Source organism: Centrocercus urophasianus, unplaced genomic scaffold (genome assembly GCF_019232065.1).
Source record: "Centrocercus urophasianus isolate 14NV4802_14NV808 unplaced genomic scaffold, USGS_Curo_1.0 seq_16, whole genome shotgun sequence".
NCBI lineage: Eukaryota > Metazoa > Chordata > Aves > Galliformes > Phasianidae > Centrocercus > Centrocercus urophasianus.
In genome coordinates, this window is record NW_024884711.1 from 10,894,096 (window position 1) to 10,918,721 (window position 24,626).

At 34.5% G+C, this 24,626-nt stretch overlaps 1 protein-coding gene across 3 annotated transcripts in view; it reads left to right on the top strand.

Annotated features, from left to right (window-relative positions):
* The window catches only part of TOP2B (DNA topoisomerase II beta), a 57,465-nt gene that overhangs the window by 15,193 nt on the left and 17,646 nt on the right, over window positions 1-24,626 (top strand). For all 3 annotated transcript variants that reach the window (XM_042816504.1, XM_042816506.1, XM_042816505.1), the window contains exons 3-18: window positions 1,407-1,497; window positions 3,248-3,311; window positions 4,556-4,701; window positions 5,647-5,744; window positions 6,948-7,160; window positions 7,242-7,415; window positions 14,763-14,864; window positions 14,961-15,098; window positions 16,234-16,372; window positions 17,768-17,925; window positions 18,631-18,756; window positions 19,736-19,846; window positions 19,945-20,050; window positions 20,268-20,377; window positions 23,401-23,493; window positions 23,589-23,703. In XM_042816504.1, coding sequence (XP_042672438.1) covers window positions 1,407-1,497; window positions 3,248-3,311; window positions 4,556-4,701; window positions 5,647-5,744; window positions 6,948-7,160; window positions 7,242-7,415; window positions 14,763-14,864; window positions 14,961-15,098; window positions 16,234-16,372; window positions 17,768-17,925; window positions 18,631-18,756; window positions 19,736-19,846; window positions 19,945-20,050; window positions 20,268-20,377; window positions 23,401-23,493; window positions 23,589-23,703 — 1,984 coding nt within the window. The remainder of the gene's footprint in view (window positions 1-1,406; window positions 1,498-3,247; window positions 3,312-4,555; window positions 4,702-5,646; window positions 5,745-6,947; window positions 7,161-7,241; window positions 7,416-14,762; window positions 14,865-14,960; window positions 15,099-16,233; window positions 16,373-17,767; window positions 17,926-18,630; window positions 18,757-19,735; window positions 19,847-19,944; window positions 20,051-20,267; window positions 20,378-23,400; window positions 23,494-23,588; window positions 23,704-24,626) is intronic.

Below are 24,626 nucleotides of genomic sequence, written 5' to 3' on the forward strand. Positions count from 1 at the left end.
TTTATGAGGTACCTTCCTTGTATGTCTCTTTTGGGAAAGCTTGAACATGTATTTCTTAAAAGCAGCTATCAGAAGTGAAAGCCAGAGAGTGTACATTGGAGAGTCTGTTTTATTTGCTACCTTCTCCTAGAGTTTGATTCTGAAAGTCCCTCATACTGCAGTCTGAATAATAAACTGTTGGACCAGTACAACAATCACAATAACTGTCTCTGCTTATTCTCCAGTTAATTGCTTGTGTTTGCATTGCTACTTATAGACTGCAGCATTTATGTGGGATATAGGTGAATTAGATCAATATATTTCAGTGTTTAAAAGCATTTGTAATAGTGCATCTAGTAGGTGAATCTCAGGCCTTACATTACCATTTAGATTACACCTATCAGTTCCCTTGAAAAAGAAAGAATCACAATAGCTGCATGGTACATGGAAATTATGAGGAAAATTAAAGAGCACGGTGCTGCTTTGTGAATAATTTTAGTTGTGTGAACTCAAAATAAAATGGCAGAATTAGCATAGAACCATTTTATGTGAAAAATACGGCTGAAGACTAAATTCAATGGATAAAAAAATGGAAATAAATCTGATGAATTTAGAATAAAGCTAAATACTGTGTCTAGATAGAGGTATTATTTTGTGCAGGATAAATTATTACAGTTATGGTCAGAAATTTATGGCTGTTGGAGAGCATGTGGGTTTGTTACCAGTACCCATTTTATCATTAACTTCTGCCATTTCTTCAGTTAACTAATCCTAGAATCCACTGTTTTTGCATGTGTATATGATTAACAGTTTTTCAGTGTTGGTATTTAGCATGTGTTTTTGTTGAAATCTACAGGATTTAGTCTTTTTGCTTTGTTAATGTAAATGTTTCGATTGCTGGGCTTTCAAGTGGAGGTTTGATTTTATATAAAATTTTGAAAAGCACACTAGATTTCTAGTTGATGATGTAGGGGTTTATGTTACGTGCCATGAACTTTGTTAGAGCTGTGTGCTTTAGCTTTATCCTTTTCGTTTCTGGTTTTAGTCAAGAATTCTTTGTGTGTGTTGTAATGTTCTGATCTAGTTGGTTAATGGCAAGGTTCTGAGAAGAGGAAATACTGTCTCTTAAAGTTAAAAGGTGAATGGGAAGAATGTGAATGTGTCTGTAAGTGGGTCTAAGCATAACTTATGAAGATAGGGTGTTGTAGAAAAAGTTACAACTCCTGGTATATATTAATAGAAGCATTCCCTGGGCTTTTTTTCATCTTTCTGTGAAGTCTAGCTAATTACTTTTCTATCAGCTAAAATTACAGCACAGTGATAGAGTTAAAAAATACTGATTTTATTTGCTGAAATATTAAGTATGAGTATTTTTGTTTTGAGACCAGGAGAGCATATATTTATATCTTCTATTTTTTAACATGTAGTTAATGTGGGTTTATGATGAAGATGTCGGAATGAATTGCAGAGAGGTTACCTTTGTCCCTGGCTTATACAAGATCTTTGATGAAATCCTTGGTACGTATAACAATGTTTTAGCATTATAAAGTATACATTATTCTGAGAACTCTCAAAGCATTTTAATTTGTATCTAAATTTAAATCACAGACTTGAGTTCCACTAAAATTCAGTGCATGGAAGTTTTAATGCATGCCAGCATTGTAGAACAGTTTAGTATAGAGAAAGAGTGTTTTCAGCTGAACCTGCAAGAAGGTATTACAGCTTGTAACTAAATATCCAACCTAGGTCATTCTTTGTGATAATCAATATCATCACAAGATATTTTAATCTACTAGGTTGTTCAGGCTAACAGCTCTGTGTAACATATGAAAGAAGACCACTTTTCTGAAAGACAACTGAAAGTTATCAAAGTTAAGTTATATTATCATCTCATAAATCAGCTTATGATATTCTCTTTGTGGCAGATACATATTGAACCAGCGGTAGAGTAATGCTGTGTCTGAGCAGTGTGCTATCTGCTGAACTGCTAACTTTAGGTTAATTGACTTTGTTCATAATGAGTTGTAACAACTAATGAGTCATTACAAAGTTAAGTGTAAGGGTTGGCAGGCAAACATCGTGAACTTTGAGGCTATTGAAGTCAGTGGAAATTTTATCATGACCTTCATTGGGTTCAGAACATATCTAAAACTGTGGTTTACACTACTGCTGTTTTCAAGGCAGTATCTTGGCCAGTTGGAAAAGAAGGATTTTGGTTGTTTGTTTTTTCACTCATTCCCTAATGAGATAAATATGAGACTAAAAACTTTCATCACTCATTTTTCTGTCCCATAAATGGAATTTGCAGGCTTTTCACAGTTTCATGTTGTCCCATTCAAAAGGAAAATTGCTATTGTGTCATTATTGTAGTACTGTATGGCTTATTGTTTCTTTATGTGTGCCATTCAGAATATGGTTTGAGAGCTAGGGTCAGTGTAATAATATGGTGAAAACTGGACTGTAGCTGTGCATGCTTTTAAATGAAATGCTTGTAATGTTTTTTGGAAGTCATTCAAAATATCTGATAATATATATTAATCCTTACAGCTTATTAAGATACCTTATGTTTACTAGATTCCTCTTCATATCCCTTGCTGTTACAAGGTTTTATTTTGGTCTGTTTTGTGAGTGATAAGACAAATGTTGAATATTATTTTAATGTTTTCTAATATCTATTGTTTGTAGTTAGCATACTTTGCAGTAAAATTAATTAAATTGTAATCAAATATTAACCTCCAGTTATTCTTTTGGTCCTAAATTGTGTAAAATGAGAGCAGTTATAAGTCTCACAAAAACTTTGGAGAAAATTTGCTGGTATCAAAATACTTCTTAATGGATGCGACTTCATTGGGACTGGATTTTACTGTTCAAATGGTGTGTCTGATCATGCATACCATTTCCTAGGATTTTTAATACATATGGCATAGTATGTGTGTTAAGTATCCAAAGAAGTGCAGCGAAAGATGAATAAAGTGCTCAGTATGTCAAGAATAGCAGAGGAACAAGCTCACAAAATACTTATGTATTTCTGTTGTAGTTTAAGTGCTAGAAATAGAATTAGTAATTAAAAAAAAAAAGAATTATAGATGCAATTATAGATGCTTGATCTTATTTTCTGATGCCAGTAATAACATAGAAAGCATATAAAAAGTTACCTGATTAAGAAATACCTGGAGCCTTGTAACTTCTGGTGGAATGTGTATATTTTACAAATCAAACAATCAATTATTGGTACTAGAAAGTGTTGATTTGTCACTTTTTTTCATAGTAAATGCCGCTGACAATAAGCAGAGGGACAAGAATATGACCTGTATTAAAATATCCATTGATCCGTAAGTAAAAGTGTGCTGTCATTTACTTCCCTGCCTGGGCTACTGTAGTTTTGATTTGTACAAATGATTTTCCTAAATGAAAATAGATTTTTTTAAAAAAACAAAAATAATCGTTTGGAAATCATTTCCACTGGCTTCATATTTTAAGATTAAAAGGTTTTTAAGATTAAAAGTGATCAACAGTAATTGCTACCATTATAAATTGATAGCAATTTGCTTTCCAAAACCACAATCCTGCTGTTTGGTTGAATGAAACTTAGAAGATTATAAAATCCATGATTATATGAAAGCTTGCCAGTACATAACTGTAACCAGCAAGGTTACATATAAATCATAAATACCAACCTTAAGATTCTGTAACATAAGGTTGTACCCCCTGAACTTGTATGTTTAGCACAAGGATAAAGATATGTTTATGTTAGCTGTATCGCACTGAAAGATTACAGTTATATCATTACCACCATTACCACTGTTTTTCCTAATTTAATATTTGAAATGAAGAGATACGTCCTAATTTGAATTAGTTAAATACTTAGTGATTAAATTCCCTTGGTGTATCTTTTCAGATACATTTAAATGAATAATTAATATTTTGGAGACCTAATTTCCACACATAATCTGTATGATGAATATGCTGAGAAGTCATTGTTCTTTAGGTTTTCAGTGCAGTATCAGTTTCTGTAGATGAAGTTGCTTTTGTCATGAAGGAGGAGTGAAATGTTAGTGGTACACTTGTGGTCAATCCTGATTTTGAACTCTCTGATATAATAATGCAAGAAACTGCAAGTGTTAACAGTGCCAGATTTTGAGGAATTTTGGTATTGATGCAATTACAGTTGTTATCATTAGTGGAGAAGTTTTAAATAGAAGATAACTTGGTTTTGTCCGAGTGGACTTCTGTGAAAGCTATGAAGCTATATCTCTAACTTAAGTGTAGTTCTGTCCCAAAACTTTGAATCTCATTTGTTGGAGATCATGCTGATTGTGAATGCTGTTCAAAGAAATCTGGGGCGATTATTTTAATGATAAAGTGCTGTCATGTGTGGGCAGTCATGCTTCTCCTTAGACATTACTAAGCATAAAGAACTGATTGTTATAATTCAAATTGTTAGAACTGTGAATAGGGATAATAAGAATATGATATTTAATTGTAGTTTATGCAGTTGTTGAAGTGTGTAGAATGTTTGCAAGGAGCCTTTTTTTAGGATTACATTAATTGGCTTTATGTCTTTCCTATTTTATAGGGAATCAAACATTATCAGCATATGGAATAACGGGAAGGGTATACCAGTTGTGGAACACAAAGTAGAAAAAGTTTATGTTCCTGCTTTAATCTTTGGGCAGCTGTTAACATCTAGCAACTACGATGATGATGAGAAAAAAGTTACAGGCAAGATAATTTAACTTTGTTTTGTTCAGGGAACTGAGTTTGTTCATCTGTGCACTTTCTCCTTTTACTTTTTCTACTCTTTTTCATAATAAATGATCATTTAGTCACCATTACCAGAGTTCTTTGTTGGAATAAAGTATTTTTTAAAATAATAATATTTACATAAAATTTTACATTTACATATTTAAAGTCAGTAATCATTACCCAGTAAAAAAAAAGTAATAATAATTATACCATATGCAAGCATTAAAATGTTTATGCTGCTGAAATGAAGGAAATAATTTTAATAAACTAGCGTATGATTTATTATTCTAATTATGAAGTAACCGTAATTTAGATCATGAATGAGAGTTCTGTTTTATCCTACCTGAAGCCATCACAATATGGGCTAAATATGTGTTAGGCCATACTGTGATGACTTTAGAAATTTCTTTTCAGAGAGCGTACAGCAATGAATTGATTTTATTTGAACATTAATGTAGCGTGTTAGAAATTCCTCTGAGTTTCCAGGGAAATAAAGCATGATTTCAGTCAATTAATGGGGCTTGACTGTGAATTGTTGCCAGGAAGAGGTGACCTAACTTCTTTATCTCTGAACTTCCATTCCCCTTGCTTCTCTTCTGTCAGAGCTAGTGAGCCTGTGGTTGTGGAATGAGTTGTCTCCGTACGTGTGTTAGTTTTCAGGTGTCTTGGGATGTTGAGGTTACTTGTCTTTCAGCAGGTAACTTCTAGAACAAATGAGGGAAGAGCAAAGGGCTCCTTGAGGCAGAAGCAGTTCTACCAAATTCTAGGTGGTGTGAAACTGTAACTCTGACAACCTTTGATAATTGTTGACATCTGGCCCAATTTTTATCTTACTTAGGATCATTTTACTTCATTCACATACTCTCTGTGTATCATAAATGAAGTTCTGCTATAGAAACATACTGTGTTGCATTTTTTCAGGTGGTCGTAATGGCTATGGCGCAAAACTTTGTAACATATTTAGTACAAAGTTTACAGTTGAAACTGCTTGCAAGGAATACAAACACAGCTTCAAGCAGGTACAGAAATAGTCTCAATTTTTTTCTCTTTTGTGTAGCAATAGCATTCAAATTTAGCATTCAAATTTAGCACTTTTTTATATTTCATAAAGTGAATCATAAACATTGAAATGTAAAGGACATATAGGTGATGCAGGCAAGATTAGTTCAGTCAGTTAACTTGGTATTTTTGCAAACTAGAATTTAGTACAGTGTTTTGTTTTGGTTTTGTGGGGTTTTTTTTGGGGGGGAGGGGGGGATGGGAGGGTTGTTTTGTTTTCTCTAAGTAATGTTTTTATTGGGAGTATTGGGTGACTAAACATGGAAAGTTTCTGCTGTTAAAACAGATTTATCCACATGCAGGTGAAAAAGAACACTTAATTGAAACATCTTTTAGTTATTGTATGATCTGTCAGAAAAGAATTCTATTAGTTGCATAAACATTAAAACAATTATCTAGATCATTTTATATAGCATCACAGAAAAGAATTTTTATGAATTGCATCGGCATAGCTGTACTTTGGTACAGAAATACTGCGCATGAGATCCAAGGATTGCCCGTAACCTGGTTTACGCTATCTGGTTTTGAGCTGGCTACCCTTATAAATGTTTGAAGAAGTTTGGACAATTACAGAAGTTTTTCAGCTTAGGAATCTTTCACAGTTAATGGCTACATTTTTTTTTTTTTTTTTTTTCCTAGGGCAATTTCTAGTTGTTCTGTCATGTTACTGACAAAAAATAGTACATTTTAATGATTTATCTGTCTCTTTAAAAATGTAATATTTTATACTAACTGCTTAAATGCAATTTGATAAAAAGCATAGCCACAAAATTACTGTGTCAGAGACCAATGACCTTCTTATGGGGACTAGTAAGCCTCTCTACAGAAGCGTGTAGTAGAGGCAGTAAAGACCATGTAGCTAATTCACTTGTTCATCAGTTAGTTTTGTGGTGGGCTGTATTTACATTTGAGTCATGTCTATGGATGTAAATGATCCCTTTGTATTTACAGAAACCACAAATCTGCTGTCACCAATGCTTCTGCAAATCTTGGTAAAGCGATTAATTTTATCCATAATATTTTAGCAGGGGAAACTTCTAAAAGGTACCCATGAAATCCTAGTTGTGTATAGCTATCGTAGCCTAGCACAGCCAGAAAATGGAACAAAGAGGAGGTTAGCATCTTATATTTAAACTAATATCTAAAATGTTTTGTTTCCAAAGACTTGGATGAACAATATGATGAAGACTTCTGAACCCAAGATTAAGCATTTTGAAGGTGACGACTACACATGCATTACATTCCAACCAGATCTATCTAAATTTAAAATGGAAAAACTTGACAAGGATATTGTGTCCCTCATGACAAGAAGAGCATATGATTTGGCTGGGTCATGCAAAGGAGTCAAAGTTATGTTGAATGGGAAGAAGTTACCTGTAAGAGCCTCTTTCAAATTATTTTAAATAGATTGAGAATTTAATGTGAATAATAGTAATTGTTATCTGTATTACTCATAGGTAAATGGATTTCGCAGTTACGTAGATCTTTACGTAAAGGACAAGCTGGATGAAACTGGAGTTGCACTCAAAGTTATTCATGAAGTCGTGAATGAACGATGGGATGTGTGCCTAACTTTAAGTGAGAAAGGATTTCAGCAAATCAGCTTTGTAAATAGTATAGCTACTACAAAGGTGAGTAGTTGTAGTTGCACTAAGTAATAAAAATGATAATGATAAAAACACATGCCTAGTCAGACATAAAAAAACCATACAACTGGGTTACTAAAATAAGTGAGATAATATTTTGCATGAGAGGATCTGGCAAAGCGATTGAATGCAAAATGCAGTCATAGCAGTGTTTCTGAATATGTGCTAGTTCTTACAATACTGGTAATCGTTATCATACTGATGTCTTACATGAACACACTTATTATTGATCAGTGATAAATTCAATGAAACTGGCTATTGTTTAGTCAAAATACTTTATTCCTTCCTTTTTAACACATAGTAGTAAGATAATTCTGAAATTAAGGTTAAAAAAGAACAAATACAAAGCTCTTTGAAGCTGGTAGCAAGTTTTGTAGGGAAAAAAGGTGGCTTTTGATAGTAATGAAAAATGGATTTCCATTTATTTCTTTATGATGTATAAAACTGGCCTGAAATATTCAGATTAATTTTGTTTCATCTTTGTTTCTACATAAACGATCTATGTGTTCCCTGTTCTGATTAGCAATTACAGAAGTAGCAAATGTTACCGTAGCAAATCTTCAGTTACGACAAGCAAGGAATGTGCTCAACATACTGAAATACAGTCTTTGTGCTTCTCAGCTATCGGGGCGGTCAGGCACCAAAATCAATTACCATAACTCATTTCTGCCAGTGTAGTATGGCTCACGTTAAGATATCTGGGATTCACCAAAGTGAAAGAAAGTTTTTGCTGATTTTTACCGTTCACTATTTACACCAGATGAGTGACGGACCTATAAGGAGTAAAGTAATTCTATTGATTTGTGAGACTGTTTTTAGAGAACCTTCACCATGAGTTTCCCAGGAAGATTAGAATGACAAGAATTTGTATTCATACACCTCCTTGCTCAAATCTCCTCTAAGAGAGTCAAACAAGAAAATTCCAATGGTAGCACAAGTGTTTCGTAAGCCCCAGTGGTTGCAATAGATAGGGTCCTTAGTCTAGGCAGATGCCCAGAAATATTAGTGTTCATTTGGTGGTAGGTTACGTGTAGTCAGTGTTTAGGTGGTATATAATTTTTACTATATAATTTCATTCACTGTCGTTTTCAGTGTAGTTGAACTAATGTTCAGTGCCAAGAGTAATAAATTGTTTCAGTGAAGAGTACTTACTTTTTAAATGTGCATTTCAATTAAATGTTTATCTGATACTACTGAAAACATGGGATGGCGAACGTATCTGGTAATAAAACGTTTAAAACTTAGTTCTAGTTCAGGCCTGTTTATGCAACATAAAGAAGAAAAATAGCATGATCTTAATGATGTATATCATACCTTTGTGAAGATGCTGGCTATGCTGAAAAAACTCTTAATGTTTGGTGTCAGATTAAGAACATATATTGGGAAAAATGAATACTTATTGACTCTGAAGTAAATACATTGCATACACGTACTCAAAGGATAATGAATGTGACTCCTTTGGATCAATTTTCATCCATCATGCAGTTACACGTGCGCATTATTATCATTTGTTAAGAAAATTCATAGAAAAAGTACTGTGTATTCTTCAAAGGTAAGTGTTGTAATTTCTAGTTTTTCCCACTCTCCCAATCCATGCCTTATGTGTGTCACTGGATGTGGAATGTTCGGGCCGGTGAACCACCTCACCAGCAATTGATGTGCATCTACCCACTGATGAGACATAATGGCTAGTAACTAACTGCGTCAACTACCTGTTCCCTTATCTGCTAACAGGTGAGGAGCTCATTTCAGCTGTTTTTTGGTTATTTATCACTGTTTGCTGAAAGCTTTTCATTTCTGTTTCTGGATAAATTTCACCCAGTGGTAACTTCCCTTCAACCTTTTTTTAAACTAGCTTTAAACTCCAGACAACTTTTTTGGCTGATGGGGTTTTTTTTTTGAGGGGTGGGCAGAAAGTCAGGCAGTATGGTGAGCCACAACTCCGTTGTTTTGTTATTGTAAATTTGTTACCTTGATCAGGTCCCTGCCTATTCACAGCCACAGAATTTGACTTCAGACTTTAAGGCTTGAAAGGATGCTTGTAGCTATTCTGGTTTTGCAGATAACCTTTTAGTGAGACGTGTGCCTAAAATGCTTAAACCCTGTCTTCTCAAGTTCTCAATTTCAATTTGTAACTTTAGCAGAAATTGTAGTAAGGCTTCAATTATTTGCTTGCCAATCTGATGGTATTTTTAATATGACAGCACCACTGATTGTAATACTAGTTATCATGTTAGCAGAAAAAATTGAGCTGATATGGATGCAGTGCCAGATATTGGATGCAGGGAGCAGTCCAACCTCGTACAATTTGCTGGAGTTCAGAAAGAAATTCAGGGCCATAACAGAGCTTGCCATACAAATTTATATAGATAATGAAAAAAAAAAAAAAAGATATAATGCAAAATAAAGTAGGGTTTACTTATATAGCTGATTCAACAAGAACTTCAAATTTATAATTAGCTTCTGAATTTGTTGTATAAAAGGTTTATTTGCTTATACAGTTTAAATATCGCTTATCTCAGAATTAATTGAGGCAGCTGATGGCAGTATTAGTAGGATGCATACTGGAAACAGATTATGTTTCACTTTCAAGATTTTAGTTGCTTTCTTCTTAAATTTTTAAAACAGATTCTACCATAATGGCTACCTTCTGGGAAAAAAGATTTTGTAGTTATGGTTCTCTTTTTCATAATACATAGCCATAATAAACATTAGCAGCCCTCTAGTTTTAGAGGCTATTTTTCTGTCTTGTATTAAAATTTACAGACAGTTGGGGCAGTTAAAGGCTGTTATGCTTCTATAGTGGGTAAATGTGCCACCTACTGGTGAAATCGTTGAAAGGTTCCCAGCTTTGAGCTCTGAACATCCCTCACTCAATGCTACACACTAAGAATGGACACAGGAATGGGGAACTAATAAAAACTAAAATCTTCTAAGAACAAGAATTACTGGTAAGTAACCAGTTTTTGATATGTCAGCTGTTAGCTTTTCTAAAATATTTAAAGTGCTAAAAGTAGGCTTTTCTAATCCACTTCTACATACAGTGTTCCACTGAAATAAGATATATTAATGTAAGTATAAGTTTTGAGCAGTGTGGCAAGTAAAATCATTGTATTTAAAATTGCCATTCAAGTGTGGAATGTTTTTGAAATACGTCTTACGATATTTTCCTGTGGTAGCTGAAACTGTCATCCATAGATGAATAAAAACCTGTTTTTTGTTTTGTTTTGTTTTTCCCAAAGAAGTGTTGTAAAATGATACTGATGATCAAATAAATGCTTGTATGTATGCTGCTTCTAAGTCACATTGGTGGTTTGTATTGCTGTTCAATAAGTGGCTTTGAAAACTGACAGAAAGTGTATATAGTTTCTTTGAAGGTGCAAGTACCTGTTTGTTCATATTTAATAATATTAACCACTTTGAGACATTTTTTCCTCCTCTCTTTTCTATTGTCGTCTTATCCTTGTACATGAAGTTGAGAACACAGCTCCTCTCTCCTCTGACAGTCCAGACACTTTGTCTTTTTCTGTCTTTTCAGGCATCTCTTAAAATTCTAAATCCTAGCTTTCATTTTCGGCTTCCTTGTTTGTTCTTTCTTTTTCTTTCTTTTTGCCTGATGCTTTTTCTTCTTCTTCTTCTTCTTTTTGTTTTTTTTTTTTTTTAATTTTTTTTAATTTATTTTTTAATATTCCTCATTGCCAATGGAAAGGTTTCTTTCTCCTTGTTTCTTTTTTAAAAACAGCTTTAAAGGTTGGAGATATTTTTTTAATTTGTTATCTCAGAATCGGTGTCTCCATGGATGTGGTTCCATTTTTTACCATTATGCAGATCAGTCTAAACAAGAACCCTCAGTTATTCTGCATTTTTGTAAGGCAATAATCAATGTTAAGCAAAGATGGTCTTCTGAGTAAATTAGTGGGCATTGAGCTGTATTATTAATGGCAATTTTAAAACAGTGGTCTTGCAGAATACAAAGAAAAGCAAAAAAAAAACTAAGCTAAGCAAGAATGAAGCCATGCTTCTCTATTCCCCTTTCTATTGTTTATTTCAGTGCAAGATTTTTCAGCCTTTCCAATGATTTACAATGTTTCTTGTAATCTGGAAAGTTTTCATTCAAGGAAATTGTATGAATGCACTGACTTCTGTTTGTTTGAAAGGATTCGAGATCCTGTCCTCAGTCAAACTTCTCTAAGAAAAGTTTCCTCCTGCTGATATTGTTTTCTCCCTTGAGATTCTATTCAAATTCACAATCTTACAATCTACTTACAGCAATTTCTGTTCATCTGTGTCACGGAGTTGACCAGATCAATCGATGTCCGTGACAGGGGCGACAGGCCTCTGCCCTCCCCCCCACCCCAGTCCCACAAAAATGGGAAGGAAGGAAGGAAGGGAGGAAAAGAGCAGCGGCAACAATCTATGGAGGAAAACTTATTTTACTATAATATCGGAATACAAAATAACACAATATATACAATTTAATTGAAATTGAGATTAATAAATCAGACAAGATGAGAGAGAGAGTTCCCGGGACCGATTCAAACCTGAAAAGCTTGGAACGGCTGGGAAAGCACCTCCAGCACCCACTGCCAGGCAGCAAGAGAGCGCCCCCCGACCCGGAAGGGTCAGATCCCGTGACTGCTGTAATGTACAGGGATAGGTACCTGGGATTGGGGCAGTGACACTTTAATGCCCCGTACACTACATGATGTTTTGATGTGGAATACTGAAACCCAAAAGCAAAAAACAAAAACAAAAAAACATAGAACCATGACAATCTGCTTTAGATCTCCTGCTAGTCTTACTGAACAGTGGTGTAAGATCCTTTTGTCCAGCTATTGCAAATTTCAAATAACTCAGTTTCTCTCAACTGGCAGCAGTCAGGTCTGGTTCAGTTAGATCATTGTATATGCTAGTTCTGAAAGAGGTTTTAAAACTTGGCTGAGAGCTCTAATCTCCTCATATGCTGCTTTTTTTTTTTTTTTTCTTTAGGTAAAAGAAAGTAAATACTGATAAGATTTTTTACTCTCCAAATAGTTTCTGCAAATATTTATCTCCTTTAAAATACCAAGAGAAAATCCCAAATATACTTATTGTACTTGGGAGAAGAGAAGCTAACCTGACAAAACAACAAAATACATTCCCAACCCATCTATGTTAGGTGTTTTTTCTAATGCTTGTTTTCCAGTTCTGAGGACTATTAGCTTTTTTTTTTTTTTTTTTTTTTTTTTTTTTTTTTTTAATCAAAGCAAAACAAAACAAAACTGAGACTCTAGCCTTATCAACAACCGAACTAATCTACCAGCATACTGTCACCAAAGGAGGACACATCATTTTCTTCTCTCTTCTCTTTGTAAGCATGCTGTAGCTGGATTAGATTTTCAGTACACTGAGTTGAATTGATTTATGCCTAGAGTGTGGTAGCTGACAAAAACTTACTGGGGTGATTGGAACCTCTGTCTTTTGTCATTATCAGTGTCATATCCTGAGAGAAAACAGTAGCTGCAAATGGCTCCTTCGTGTTTGGTTGCTTTTTTTTTTTTTGTATTCCTTTTATTGTTGTAGTTTTGTTATCATTGTTGTTTTCAGCTTTCAGATGCCCAGAGCTTTAGGACTGTTCATATTTGTGATATTTTTCAAAACAAAGCCTACTGTTTTACCTGTAAAGGGAATTTATGCCACTTTGGATTCATAAATATTTTAATATATTTATCACCATGAGTTTATAACAATCAGTGTTCTATATATTAAAGACTGCAGGATACATATCTTCAAATACTAGTTATTTTTCCTGATCTGGAATGTTCTGTTTGTGATCATTCTTCATGGGCTTTAATCTCATTTAATACAATTACTTTTTCTCAACCTTTGGTGTGAATCCTTTTAAAATGCATTTGCCACACGTAGTAGGATTTTCTGCGTGCATTTATTAATGTCAGATCATGTTACTCAATAATTATACTATTCAATTTTCTTTATACTAAAAAAAATATTTCTAGATCTTATGGAATACAGATTATATTTATTCATTTAGATAGTGGACAGATTTCCTGTGATTATTTCTTTAGTTGATAACATTTGAATTGTTTCCATCTTTACTAGTAGTTCTGATTCAGATTGTTTCTGAATTATAGAGCATACCCCATAATTGTTAGGTTTCTTTTGCACGTGTAAATCACTAGTCTTTTTTATGATGTAGCAGATCTGCAATAGACCTGTTTCCAGAAAGCTCATGTGAAGTGCCTTCATCTCAAAATGGTTTGTCTTCTAACAGTATGTTTTGAGTTCTTTTTGTAGCTGCTTTGAAGTTTACATCCGAAGAGAACTGTAGCTAGAGAATATGATAGAAGCCTGAGGGCACCTTCTGGAAATGCAGGAATTAGAAGTGTGGGAGTGAAACATAATCTTTCTTGTTCAAATGCTTACTTCTTTCCTAGTTAGGCTGAATTACATCAATAATAATAGCTTTCCTTGGAGTAGTTGAAAATGCTACTGGACTCCTTGGTTGCTACAGGACAGGTGGCAACATGGTTATGTAGCTACAAGTTACTGCCCCTTCCTGTGGTCTTGGTGTGCCAGCTTGGAGTTACCAGCATGCTCTGTATTTATTTGTTATTGCTATATTATGTAGGGCTAGATAGCCATTTCAGCTTTTGATGAGTTTTAAGTAGGACTGCTGATCTTTTTAAGGTAATCTTGCTCTGTTCCTTTTTAATTGTGTAGATCTTGTAGCTTGTTGTGTGTAGTTCATTCTGTTCACCTCAGGTTAGCAAAGAATGATAATAGCATTTATTCCAGGATTCCTGTAAATAAAGTTATTAAAAAGTTGAGGTGGCTTTTGGGCAGGAATAGAAGTGGGTGCTCTATCTCTGAGAGTGAGCTTCTGAAATTATTTTATGAATCAAGTCCTTATAGTATAGGGGAGTTCAATTTGCTGAAAGGATGTGTAATATCTTCCATTGAGAGTTATTTATGTGCCTGTCAGAAAGATACCCATGGACAGCCATGTGGCGTTGCAGGTGCCATCTCAGTGTTACAGAGTCATCTTCAGATCTGCCATGCACTCTCCTATGGTTGTGTATCCAGTTATAAGCTGTAAGCAGCCCACCACTGTGCAGTGAAGAAGAGTCTACTGCTTCTTCTGTTCCATGTCACATCCACCCTCTTCACTGTAATGAAGACTGAATGACATAAAAGACAAATTTAAAAGCAAAATTTCCTTCATTATCTAACAAACTGATTGATTTCCAGCCTTAAAAGTAAAGGAATTTTGTTAATAAGTTTAAAATCTGTTAGGAAATTCAATGTGTTTTCTTTTTTTCTTTCCTCATTAAGGGTGGTAGGCATGTTGATTACGTGGTGGATCAGGTTGTGGGCAAACTGATAGAAGTGGTAAAAAAGAAGAATAAAGCTGGAGTTTCAGTGAAACCATTTCAGGCAAGTAATTGTACAGAAATGTTGTATATACAAATGTGTTGGTAAAGACGAAGATGGTAGTTTTGTTAAATGAATTGGCTTCTATGTTTTCAACAGGTGAAGAATCATATATGGGTTTTTGTTAATTGCTTGATTGAAAACCCATCTTTTGATTCCCAGACAAAGGAAAACATGACATTGCAGCCTAAGAGTTTTGGGTCCAAGTGCCAGCTATCTGAGAAATTTTTTAAAGCAGTAAGTAAAGCTTCTTTCTTTCTTTGTTTTTTTTTTAGCGAAGCAAGAATTGACATACTGGATCTTCTTCATACAGTCTACTGCTACACGTGTGCTATATAGCAGAAGATTAGTTGGTATATTATGGTACTCCAGTGATAAAAGCATACTGTGAAAATAGGATGGAGGAACTTTTGTTTATTCTCTGGCTTTTATAATAGGAGCAGTGACTGTATATTGGCCCAAAAGGTCTAAAAGCGAGTTTCAACTGAAACGCTGATTTTTTGCAGATTCCAATATTTATTCTGTTAAAATGAATTTGAGATTTTTAGTAAGGAAAATGATGTTCCTGCTAGTACTCTGGACATTTGAACTTACCTCATTGTTTTGTATTGCTCTACAATTAGTTTGTTACCAGTGACACTCTTACAGAACTTACAGGAAAAATAACAGTCTTTTATTCTCCAGATTTTAATATATATGTTGCATTTCTATAGGTGTGTTTAGTCTACAGTATTTCTGGTATTCCTGGATGTTTGAACATTGAACTCCAGAGGTGTTAAATGTGCAGAAGAAACTCTTAACTAAAGAGTTCTGTGTTGTGGTGGATAGTGAAAAGCCAAAGCTAATTTTATTTTGCTCCTTTTCTTTTGATGTGAAATAAACTTAAAGCAGTTTTTGCTATATTCCCTCTTTGCTGTAGGTGTATTTACTAAAGCGTGATCAGTGGTTGTTTTAATAATGGATGAATTCTTAAATGCTTTTGCATCTTCCAGCCATTTTCAGAATTTCCAAAGAAACTTTGAATAGCCATATTACTTACTATAAGGTTACTTTTTGCTGCAAAATCTAGGAAGCAGATGCTTAGTACCTATAGTGTTTCAGCACATCAACCACACAACATAGGACAACTTCTTACTAAGTCTTGGTGAGATTTTCTTCCTTTCTTACCATCAATTATACAAGGGCGAGGAGAGAAGCTGGGAAAGTGTTGTGCTTTGGTTTTGTTTGATTGATGTGCTAGACAGTAAGGTGTGTATTAATCTTTAATTGTTGCAATTTTTAAAATGTAAAGGATCAGCTTAAAGTTGAGAGATAAGAATCTACCATGTGAGGTTTGCTTTTCTCATCCACAGTTTTAATCTGTTGCTTATAGGCCTCTAATTGTGGTATCATAGAGAGTATTTTGAATTGGGTCAAATTTAAGGCACAGACTCAGCTGAACAAAAAATGCTCATCTGTGAAACACAGTAAAATCAAAGGCATTCCAAAACTGGATGATGCTAATGATGCAGGTAAGACCACTTATTTTTACTATCTTTTGTTTTTCAGATTTTTTCACAGATATCATTGTTTTAAACTTGACTTTATTTCTTATGTGTATATTCTATTTTTTAATAAAAAATCTTTATAGTTCTTAAACTAGTTTTCTAAACCTCCAAGTGTAGAATTAAAACATGATGATGAGTTTTATATTAGGAATGCCATCTTTTTTCTGTTGGAGAAATGGCATAGCTGAACAAAAATATTAACATAGTTACATATTGAAAGCATGAATTTTCAAGTTGTGGTTCCAAAAACAGAAACAACAGACATCAAAAACTTGGATACCTTTTACTCAGATATTTCTCTACTGCTTAGTTGTTCATAGCTGAGAAGCAGGAACTTTGCATTTCTTAGGGAGTCTTAGCAGGTATTGATTTACTGAAGGTTTAGAACATATTAAATTTCTCATAGCAAAGGCATTTCACATTCAGGAGTGAACAAACAAGAAAACAAGAGAGACATTCAGTTTCTAAATAAGGTGACTCTGAAACGCTGCATATACTGGCAGAAGAGTATATATATATGTATAGTAGTATATATACTGGTAGAAGAATATATGTATATATTCTGTTTTGAACCCACTTTGTTGGTGGCATCATAACTATATCTTTTGACACAGTGTGAATACATATATAATTTAGATTAAATTAAGGCATATGTCTGATTTAGATGACCAAAGATCATGAATGTAAGTTCTGTACAATTGGAAGTGGTGAGTTGTTTTTTTACAAAGTTTTATAGACTCAGAATTGCACTAACAATAAATACTTATTTCTGAGATGTATAATAGGCTGCAGTGTTCTGATTTCTTGCCAAACTCCAAACTTTTTTTTTATAGTTTCCTGGCTTTTGCCTCTGCAGAATTAAATAATAAAAATAAAAAAATAGGTAGTTTGAAATTGCCTCTGCAAACATAGTGTGAGGAAGGGGCAAATGCAGGAGGTGAAATAAGTCCCACATGTAACTCAGATATGCATAATGTATGTGTGTGAGTAATTTTCAGATAGTTTGTGAAATAGTAAAGGTACAGAAGCAATCTGGTTGTAATTGTTGTATTGTTTGTTACTGCAAATTTTGTGTGCGCAGATTTGTTGGGACCACTACATAAAGACATGCCATTGCATTTCAATTTCCTTCTTGTCCCAGAGTGATCTTTAGTGTATTGCTAAGGACAGAGATACTCCTTCTTGTAGTATAATTTTAGTAGTATGGAAAGTCATCCTTAAAATAGAAAATAATTTAAATTATCTATCATGCAGTTTAGGAATAGTAGTCATGAGTAGCTCAATTGTATTCCTATTATTTGAATCAAACACTGAGCTTTCTATTTTTCTGCTTTGCTTCTACTCCTTCCTGAACTACAGGTGGCAAACATTCCTTGGACTGCACACTAATATTAACAGAAGGAGACTCTGCCAAATCTTTAGCTGTCTCTGGCTTAGGTGTTATTGGTCGAGACAGATACGGAGTATTCCCACTCAGGGGTAAAATTCTCAATGTTCGAGAAGCTTCTCACAAGCAGGTAAGAAGTCTTGTCAATTCATGTTAGCTGACGTGTGGATGTATTGTGATTATTATTTCTAAGGTTACATTGTTGCATTTTCATTTTTATTTTTTCATGAAAATTTTGTGGCCAGGATTTTGTAAAGGACCGATTCCTTTGAAGTCTGTGGTAAAATTCTGAGCTGGAATTACTAAATGAGTACTGAGATGATAAGCTTTTTTTTCCCCCCCTCACAAATGCAGGAGGATTCTGCTATGACTAACACCTTACATGAACACTTCAAGAAATGATAACTATATTCTCTTAATTGACAATTAATTTCATTGACGTCCGACATGAGAGAGTAGCACTATTAATCATTTGATTCTGTTGCCCTCCATATTTTTTCTTTCTAAAGAGTTTTGTTGCAGATCCCTAAAGAAATTATGGAAAGAGAAGGCAGCTTCGTGAGATGACTTTTTGTTAATATCCACATTTCTCTCTGCCTTCTGAACTCAAAGTGCTGGACTGTGGAGGAGAAAGGTAGTGGTATAGCCTCCAGGGATGTACAGAAGAAATATTTGTGTGTGTGAGAGCTGCAAAGGCTTAGGGATAAAGAGGTTATGACTTTGAGGTTAGAGGTGCTTAGATAAAATAGCTATCAAGCCTATATTAAAAAAAGATTGCAATATATCTGAATTTCTGCTTTTTGTATTAACCACAAAAGGTAACTTTTTCATGCAGATCATGGAAAATGCAGAAATCAACAACATCATCAAAATTGTTGGACTGCAATACAAGAAAAGCTATGAAGATCCAGAATCTCTAAAAAGTCTGAGATATGGAAAAATTATGATAATGACAGATCAGGTTAGTCTGAATTTCACAGGTTTTAATAGACAGGGCTTCTTAAAATGTGTTCTGCTGCAGTCTTGTAGGCTCCATTTTTGTGTGTTATAACCTGAAACTGTCTTACAACAATATGGATGTATTCAGAGGATACATCCCTAATGTGAGATTTCTTTTAGGGAATAATTTATCCATATGTTGTTTTTGTTACTCCAAATGAACAACTGAACTTTGCTGCACAGTGGCAGAGAAACCAAATACAAATAATAAGTAATTCAATAATATAAACATGTATAAATAGGAATGGTTTTGATCAATGAAAAGTATGTTGAAAGTACTTACAAAATTGAACAGTAGATGAAGTTATAATGCTAGGTAGTCTGGGAGAGATAAGAATGAAGACGGTTATTTTTGTGTATTCTCATGAAGTGAGAATTGTTCTGATTATTTGTCTATTGTTCTGATTTGTAAAAGTCTAGTTATCCTGTGCTTCGGATAATTATGAATGCTTTATTTGTGTTTTTTTGTTTCTGTTTTGTTTTTATTTTGTTTTGTTTTCCTGAAGTGGTCAAACTATCAAACATTTTATCACTAATGAGAAGTGTGGGCTAGGCTTGTTTTTTTTTCCACAGATTCAGCTCTGTGCTGTCCAGGAAAGCTGTCTAGTTCTCAGATAAAACATGTAATAGGCAAAGAACCCTGCAAGTCGTAGCTGTGCACGTGGCTTGGAAGAGCTAATTGTTAGCTAAAGGACCATGCTGTTCATAAGTGCCTATTTTACACAAAGGTTTAGTTCAGAATCCAAATTAAACCTCATTATTCCCTTGTTTGTTTTCTGTCAGCAAATATTGTTTTGGTGTATCCTGGCCAGTGTGATCTGTTTATCCTTGCAACTAGAATTTTTCATTCATTGGCCCTCTTATTTTTGTCTTGTGGTGAGTGTGGCTTTGTGGGATCTGACATTTTACAAGATCACTTCATATTTTCATGTCTGATTTAGGATCAGGATGGATCTCACATAAAAGGCTTGTTGATCAATTTTATTCATCACAATTGGCCATCACTGTTGAAACATGGTTTTCTTGAGGAATTCATCACTCCTATTGTAAAGGTATGGGTTCTGTTAATGAAATTTTATTTTTTATATACAGTGCAACAGAAAAGTTGATTTTGTTTTGTTTTGTTTTGTTTTGATTTTTTTTTTTAAAGGCAAGCAAAAATAAGCAAGAACTTTCATTCTATAGTATTCCTGAGTTTGACGAGTGGAAGAAACACATGGAAAATCATAAAGCATGGAAGATAAAATATTACAAAGGTTTGTTTAAAAATAAATATGTTAACCTGATGGATCTAAAAATACATAATAAATCAATGTTACAAAGTTTTATTTGTAGCTGTATTCATGGCAGAAGATACCTGCTTCTGTCGTTATATTATTTAAGGGATAAAATGTTACAGCTTAAATATACAAAGAGTAAAATGTTAAAACTTAAATTCCGAGTGTGGAGTAACTGCTGCTTTTTATTGTACAGGTTTAGGTACCAGCACTGCTAAAGAAGCAAAAGAGTATTTTGCTGACATGGAAAGACATCGAATTTTATTTCGATACGCTGGTCCTGAAGACGATGCTGCCATTACACTGGTGAGAACTTACAAAAGTAATTCTCTATGATATGATTTATTTTCCAGTGTTCACTGAAAATGGCACATGAGGAAGTCTTAACAGTTTTTCTTGCCATAACTGAAAAAAAAAAAAACTTTTGCAAGAGAAAAGAAATTTTGGAAAATATTTCAAATTTTGGAATGAGAGTCTTTATCCATGCTAGAAAATTAATGCTGCCTTCGATCACTTTCATGTGGTGTGAAGATCAAGGAACGCTACATTCAGAGTTGCTTTTAGAGCAGAACACACAAAAGAGTGCTCTGAGAAAGGCAATAGAGCTCAAACAAGTAGTCTCATAGCTGCTTAGGGAGGACTGATTTTTGTTTCTGAGTAAATAAGATCAGATGATGATTTATTCTTTGAAGACATATGAGTGTGCTGTGTGTTTATTTGCATATGTGCCTTGCACATTTGAATCTGAAATCTTTTAGTTGTTTTCAGATGTTGTAGGCACAACAGACAGACTGAGTCAATGCACAAGGAAATTGTGTTTCACGGAACTCAAGGAAAGACAAATGACAGAGTGTCTGGAATGAAACTCTTTTCACCTTTCATGTACTTTAATTTTCTATTTTAGTTTTAGATGATATTAAAAAGAGAAAAGGTGTAAGAATGGAAATGAAAATTGGGAAAATACTCATTCAGAAATCATATATATATATATAATCTCATATATATAATGAAAGTTATATAACAGCATTTTCTTTATATTGTGGATCCAGTAAAATAGTATGTTTTTATTAACAGAAAACGTAAGTAAACAGTAGGTGTCTGCTCTGAAGGAAAAAACCTGATGTATCAAAAGTTACTTGTACCTGTCACTTTACTTCTCTCCATGATGCACTGAAATATAATTCATTGCAGTTATCTATCTCAGAAAAGTGTTTGATGGGAAGGAATCTGTATGTTTGCATATTCATTACAGAATCACAGAAATGTAGAGGTTGGAGGGACCTCTGGAAATCATCTAGTCTTAAACTCCCTGCTAAAGCAGGTTCCCTACAGTGAATTGCAGAGGAAAGCACCTAGTTTTGAATATCTCTACAGAAAGTGACTTTACAATCTCTCTGGGCAGCCTGTTCCAGTGCTCTGATGCTCTTGGAGTTTAACTTTTTTTTTCTCATGTTGTACAGAGCTCCCTGTGTCCCAGTTTGTGTCCATTACCCCCTTGCTGGGTAGCAGTGAAAAGAGGCTGGCCCCATCCACTCTGCAGCCATTCTTTAGGTATTTATAAGCATTGCTAAGATCCCCTCTCAGTCTTCTCTTCTGCAGTCTGAACAGTCCCAGATCTATAAGCATTTCCTCATACAGGAGGCCCTTAATCATCTTTGTGGCCCTCCACTGAACTCTCTCTGGGACTTCCCTTAAACCTGTTCCTGAAGGGACTCTGAATAACTGATTAAAAATCTGAGTTCTGTTTCCGCAAATGGACTTACACATACACCATTATTATCATTCAATGGGTATTTCAAGGAAACACAGCAGAATTCGGTTGCAATTAAAGTCATGAAGATTGGAGTCATTTTTGATGCCAGTCTTAGCCCTAGAGACAGATTCTGTTCCTACTAAGAATTCTTTGTAGTACCTTCGTTTTTAGGACTTGCTTTCATTTTTCATCAGTGCTATTTCCAAGTGCTTACACACCATTATAGAGGATCTAGTCAGAGATCCAGTGGTCTGTAGGGAGGCAGCAAGTTGCTCAGTGACTTCTCATTGACATGCACAGCTGCAGTTGGGCAGAGGGGTACCCATTAGTCCTTGGGGTTTTATCCTCTCCATTGCGTCCTTTCTGTTACCGGGGCAACAGCTGGTTGCCAGGGGCACTCCTGCCTACCCCAGTTACCAGGGGCATCGTGTTCTGTTTGTGCTGTAGCAGTTGGGGTACACACATCTTGCTCATCAGGAGGAACAGCACGTGCATCCTCTTACTGCTGCGCTCATGGTAATTAACCATTAACTCCAAAAGCTTGTCAAGCAGGTTATATCTCAGCTGGGTGCCACTGAGCAAGCTTTGAGCCAAAAATTGGTCACAGTCTGACATCATAAATTGTTGAGCTTTGCTCACAAAGGCAGTCAAGCTGAAGCTGAACAGGGTGATATTGCTTTATCCTTTTCTCTTATGCAGGAGAGTGCTTGAAATCAGGACATGATGGTATTTCTATCTTTTACTCCATAATAAAAAAAGTAGTACTTCAGTAACTCACAAAATTTTGCCAAATTAGTTACTTAAACTACATATTCAGTTTTTATGCATTCTTCTTTTATTTCTTTTGGAGAAGAAACTCACTGGATGGGAAATCTACTTCTGTAACAGAACAATCTTTCAGAACATTTCTGTGTTATTTTATAATTCTAAGTTGTTGTTTTAAAGTGATGCCTTGTGTTCATAAAGACCAAGGCTCTCAGTCAGCTAGCCTAAATTCTCATTTAGCCTTTATAAAATGTCAATTTTGATAAGTTGTCAATTTCCTATGGGGACTTGTTCTAGCCACTCGGGAACAACTACAAGTTACTGGCATTCTGTAGCTGACAGGGTAAATGGAGAAGACAAGAGGAATGGAGTATCTTTTCTGTCAGACAATTCTGTTGATCATAAACTAAATGATGAGCCCAACCTTAAAATTGTTTACAGAACAATTTCAGCGCCTCTAAACTTCTACATGAAAGTACAACTCTGTTGAGTGGAATAAGAATTTTTCTAAGAGAGGAATAAGATTTTTCCAACTGTGTGCATATTTTCAAAGTAATGTGAATTTTAGTGTTGGTCAGTGAGAGTGATGTCAGTTAGAAAAACCTTCTGCAGCAGTATCTAATAGGCCATGAGCCTGCACTGCTACAGGCTCATGTAAATGTAAGCATTAGTTAGATGGTTTATCTTATCTATTTAAATGCCGAATACTTGATCAGATAGTGTGCAGTATACATAAAATTATGGCTAAAGTAACTAATGTTTATACAAACATCTCTATGCTTACAATGTAATAAAACTGGAATTTTTTCAGGCCTTCAGTAAAAAGAAGATCGATGATCGAAAAGAATGGTTGACAAACTTCATGGAGGACAGGCGACAGCGTCGGCTACATGGCCTTCCTGAGGTGAGTCCTAAATAACAGTAATAAATCTAGTGAATGAGATTTAAATGTAACGTGGTGTTTGTATGGAGTGAACAATGGGTGTGGTTTTTTTTCAGCAATTTTTATATGGTACAGCGACAAAACATTTGACCTACAATGACTTCATTAACAAGGAGTTGATCCTCTTCTCAAATTCAGACAACGAAAGATCTATTCCCTCCCTTGTTGATGGTAAGCTGACAATTTATTATGATTTGTTGGAATATTCATTTTATTGTTTTTTAAACTTGTGGGGTTTTTTGACAGCCAGCATATTCAGATAGAGAATAGAAGACTTCTGTGGGGTTTTTTTTTTAATCATTTATATGCTAAGTAGTTGCAACAATTCTTCTGTGAAGAAGTTTAAACTGATGCTTTGTAGCCTTTTAGCTTAACCAGAACTCTAGCCCAGACATTACAAGTGCTTTGCTTCTACTTGTACAGTCAGAAAAAGCAAGTCTTCTAAGTGCTTATGATAATTACAATTCAAGTTGTCATCTGAATGTAGATAAAAATGAAAGGATGAAATGTTTCCTCCCATCATGTAGCACAAGCACTCTTTTAGTGCTTACTGATCCTTCCTGCAATCATCCTATGGTTCTTCTAAATCAGATTTACTAACTCTTCCTTTGCAATAGCATGAGTATGAAAAGAAACAGCTTTTACTATGCAGAGTGTGCTTCAGGTAAAGGTGTCTGAAGACAGTATGAACAAAAATTTCTGCCTACATCGTTGACAGTGTAAATATGCTTACTAAGATATGGTAAAAAGGCCTTGAGGTTTCATAAAACAAAACAAAACAAAACAAAAAAAGGCATTTATCTCCAATTTCTAATACACTTTATATAGCAGAGGTATTCAGCCTTCTTGATACTGCAAGCTCACACCGAAATGTCTAATGCTGCAAGAACATTTATCTGTACAGAAATGTAAGAAAACTAGAAGGGAACCTTTATTTATTTATATATATATATAAATTTAGCCGTATTTAGCCATATATATATATATGAGAGAAATACATTTATTATATTAGAGACATATAAATAACATGTATACATAATGTAATTTCTGTGTGTATGTGTATATATATATCTAACATTAAACATATAATTGCT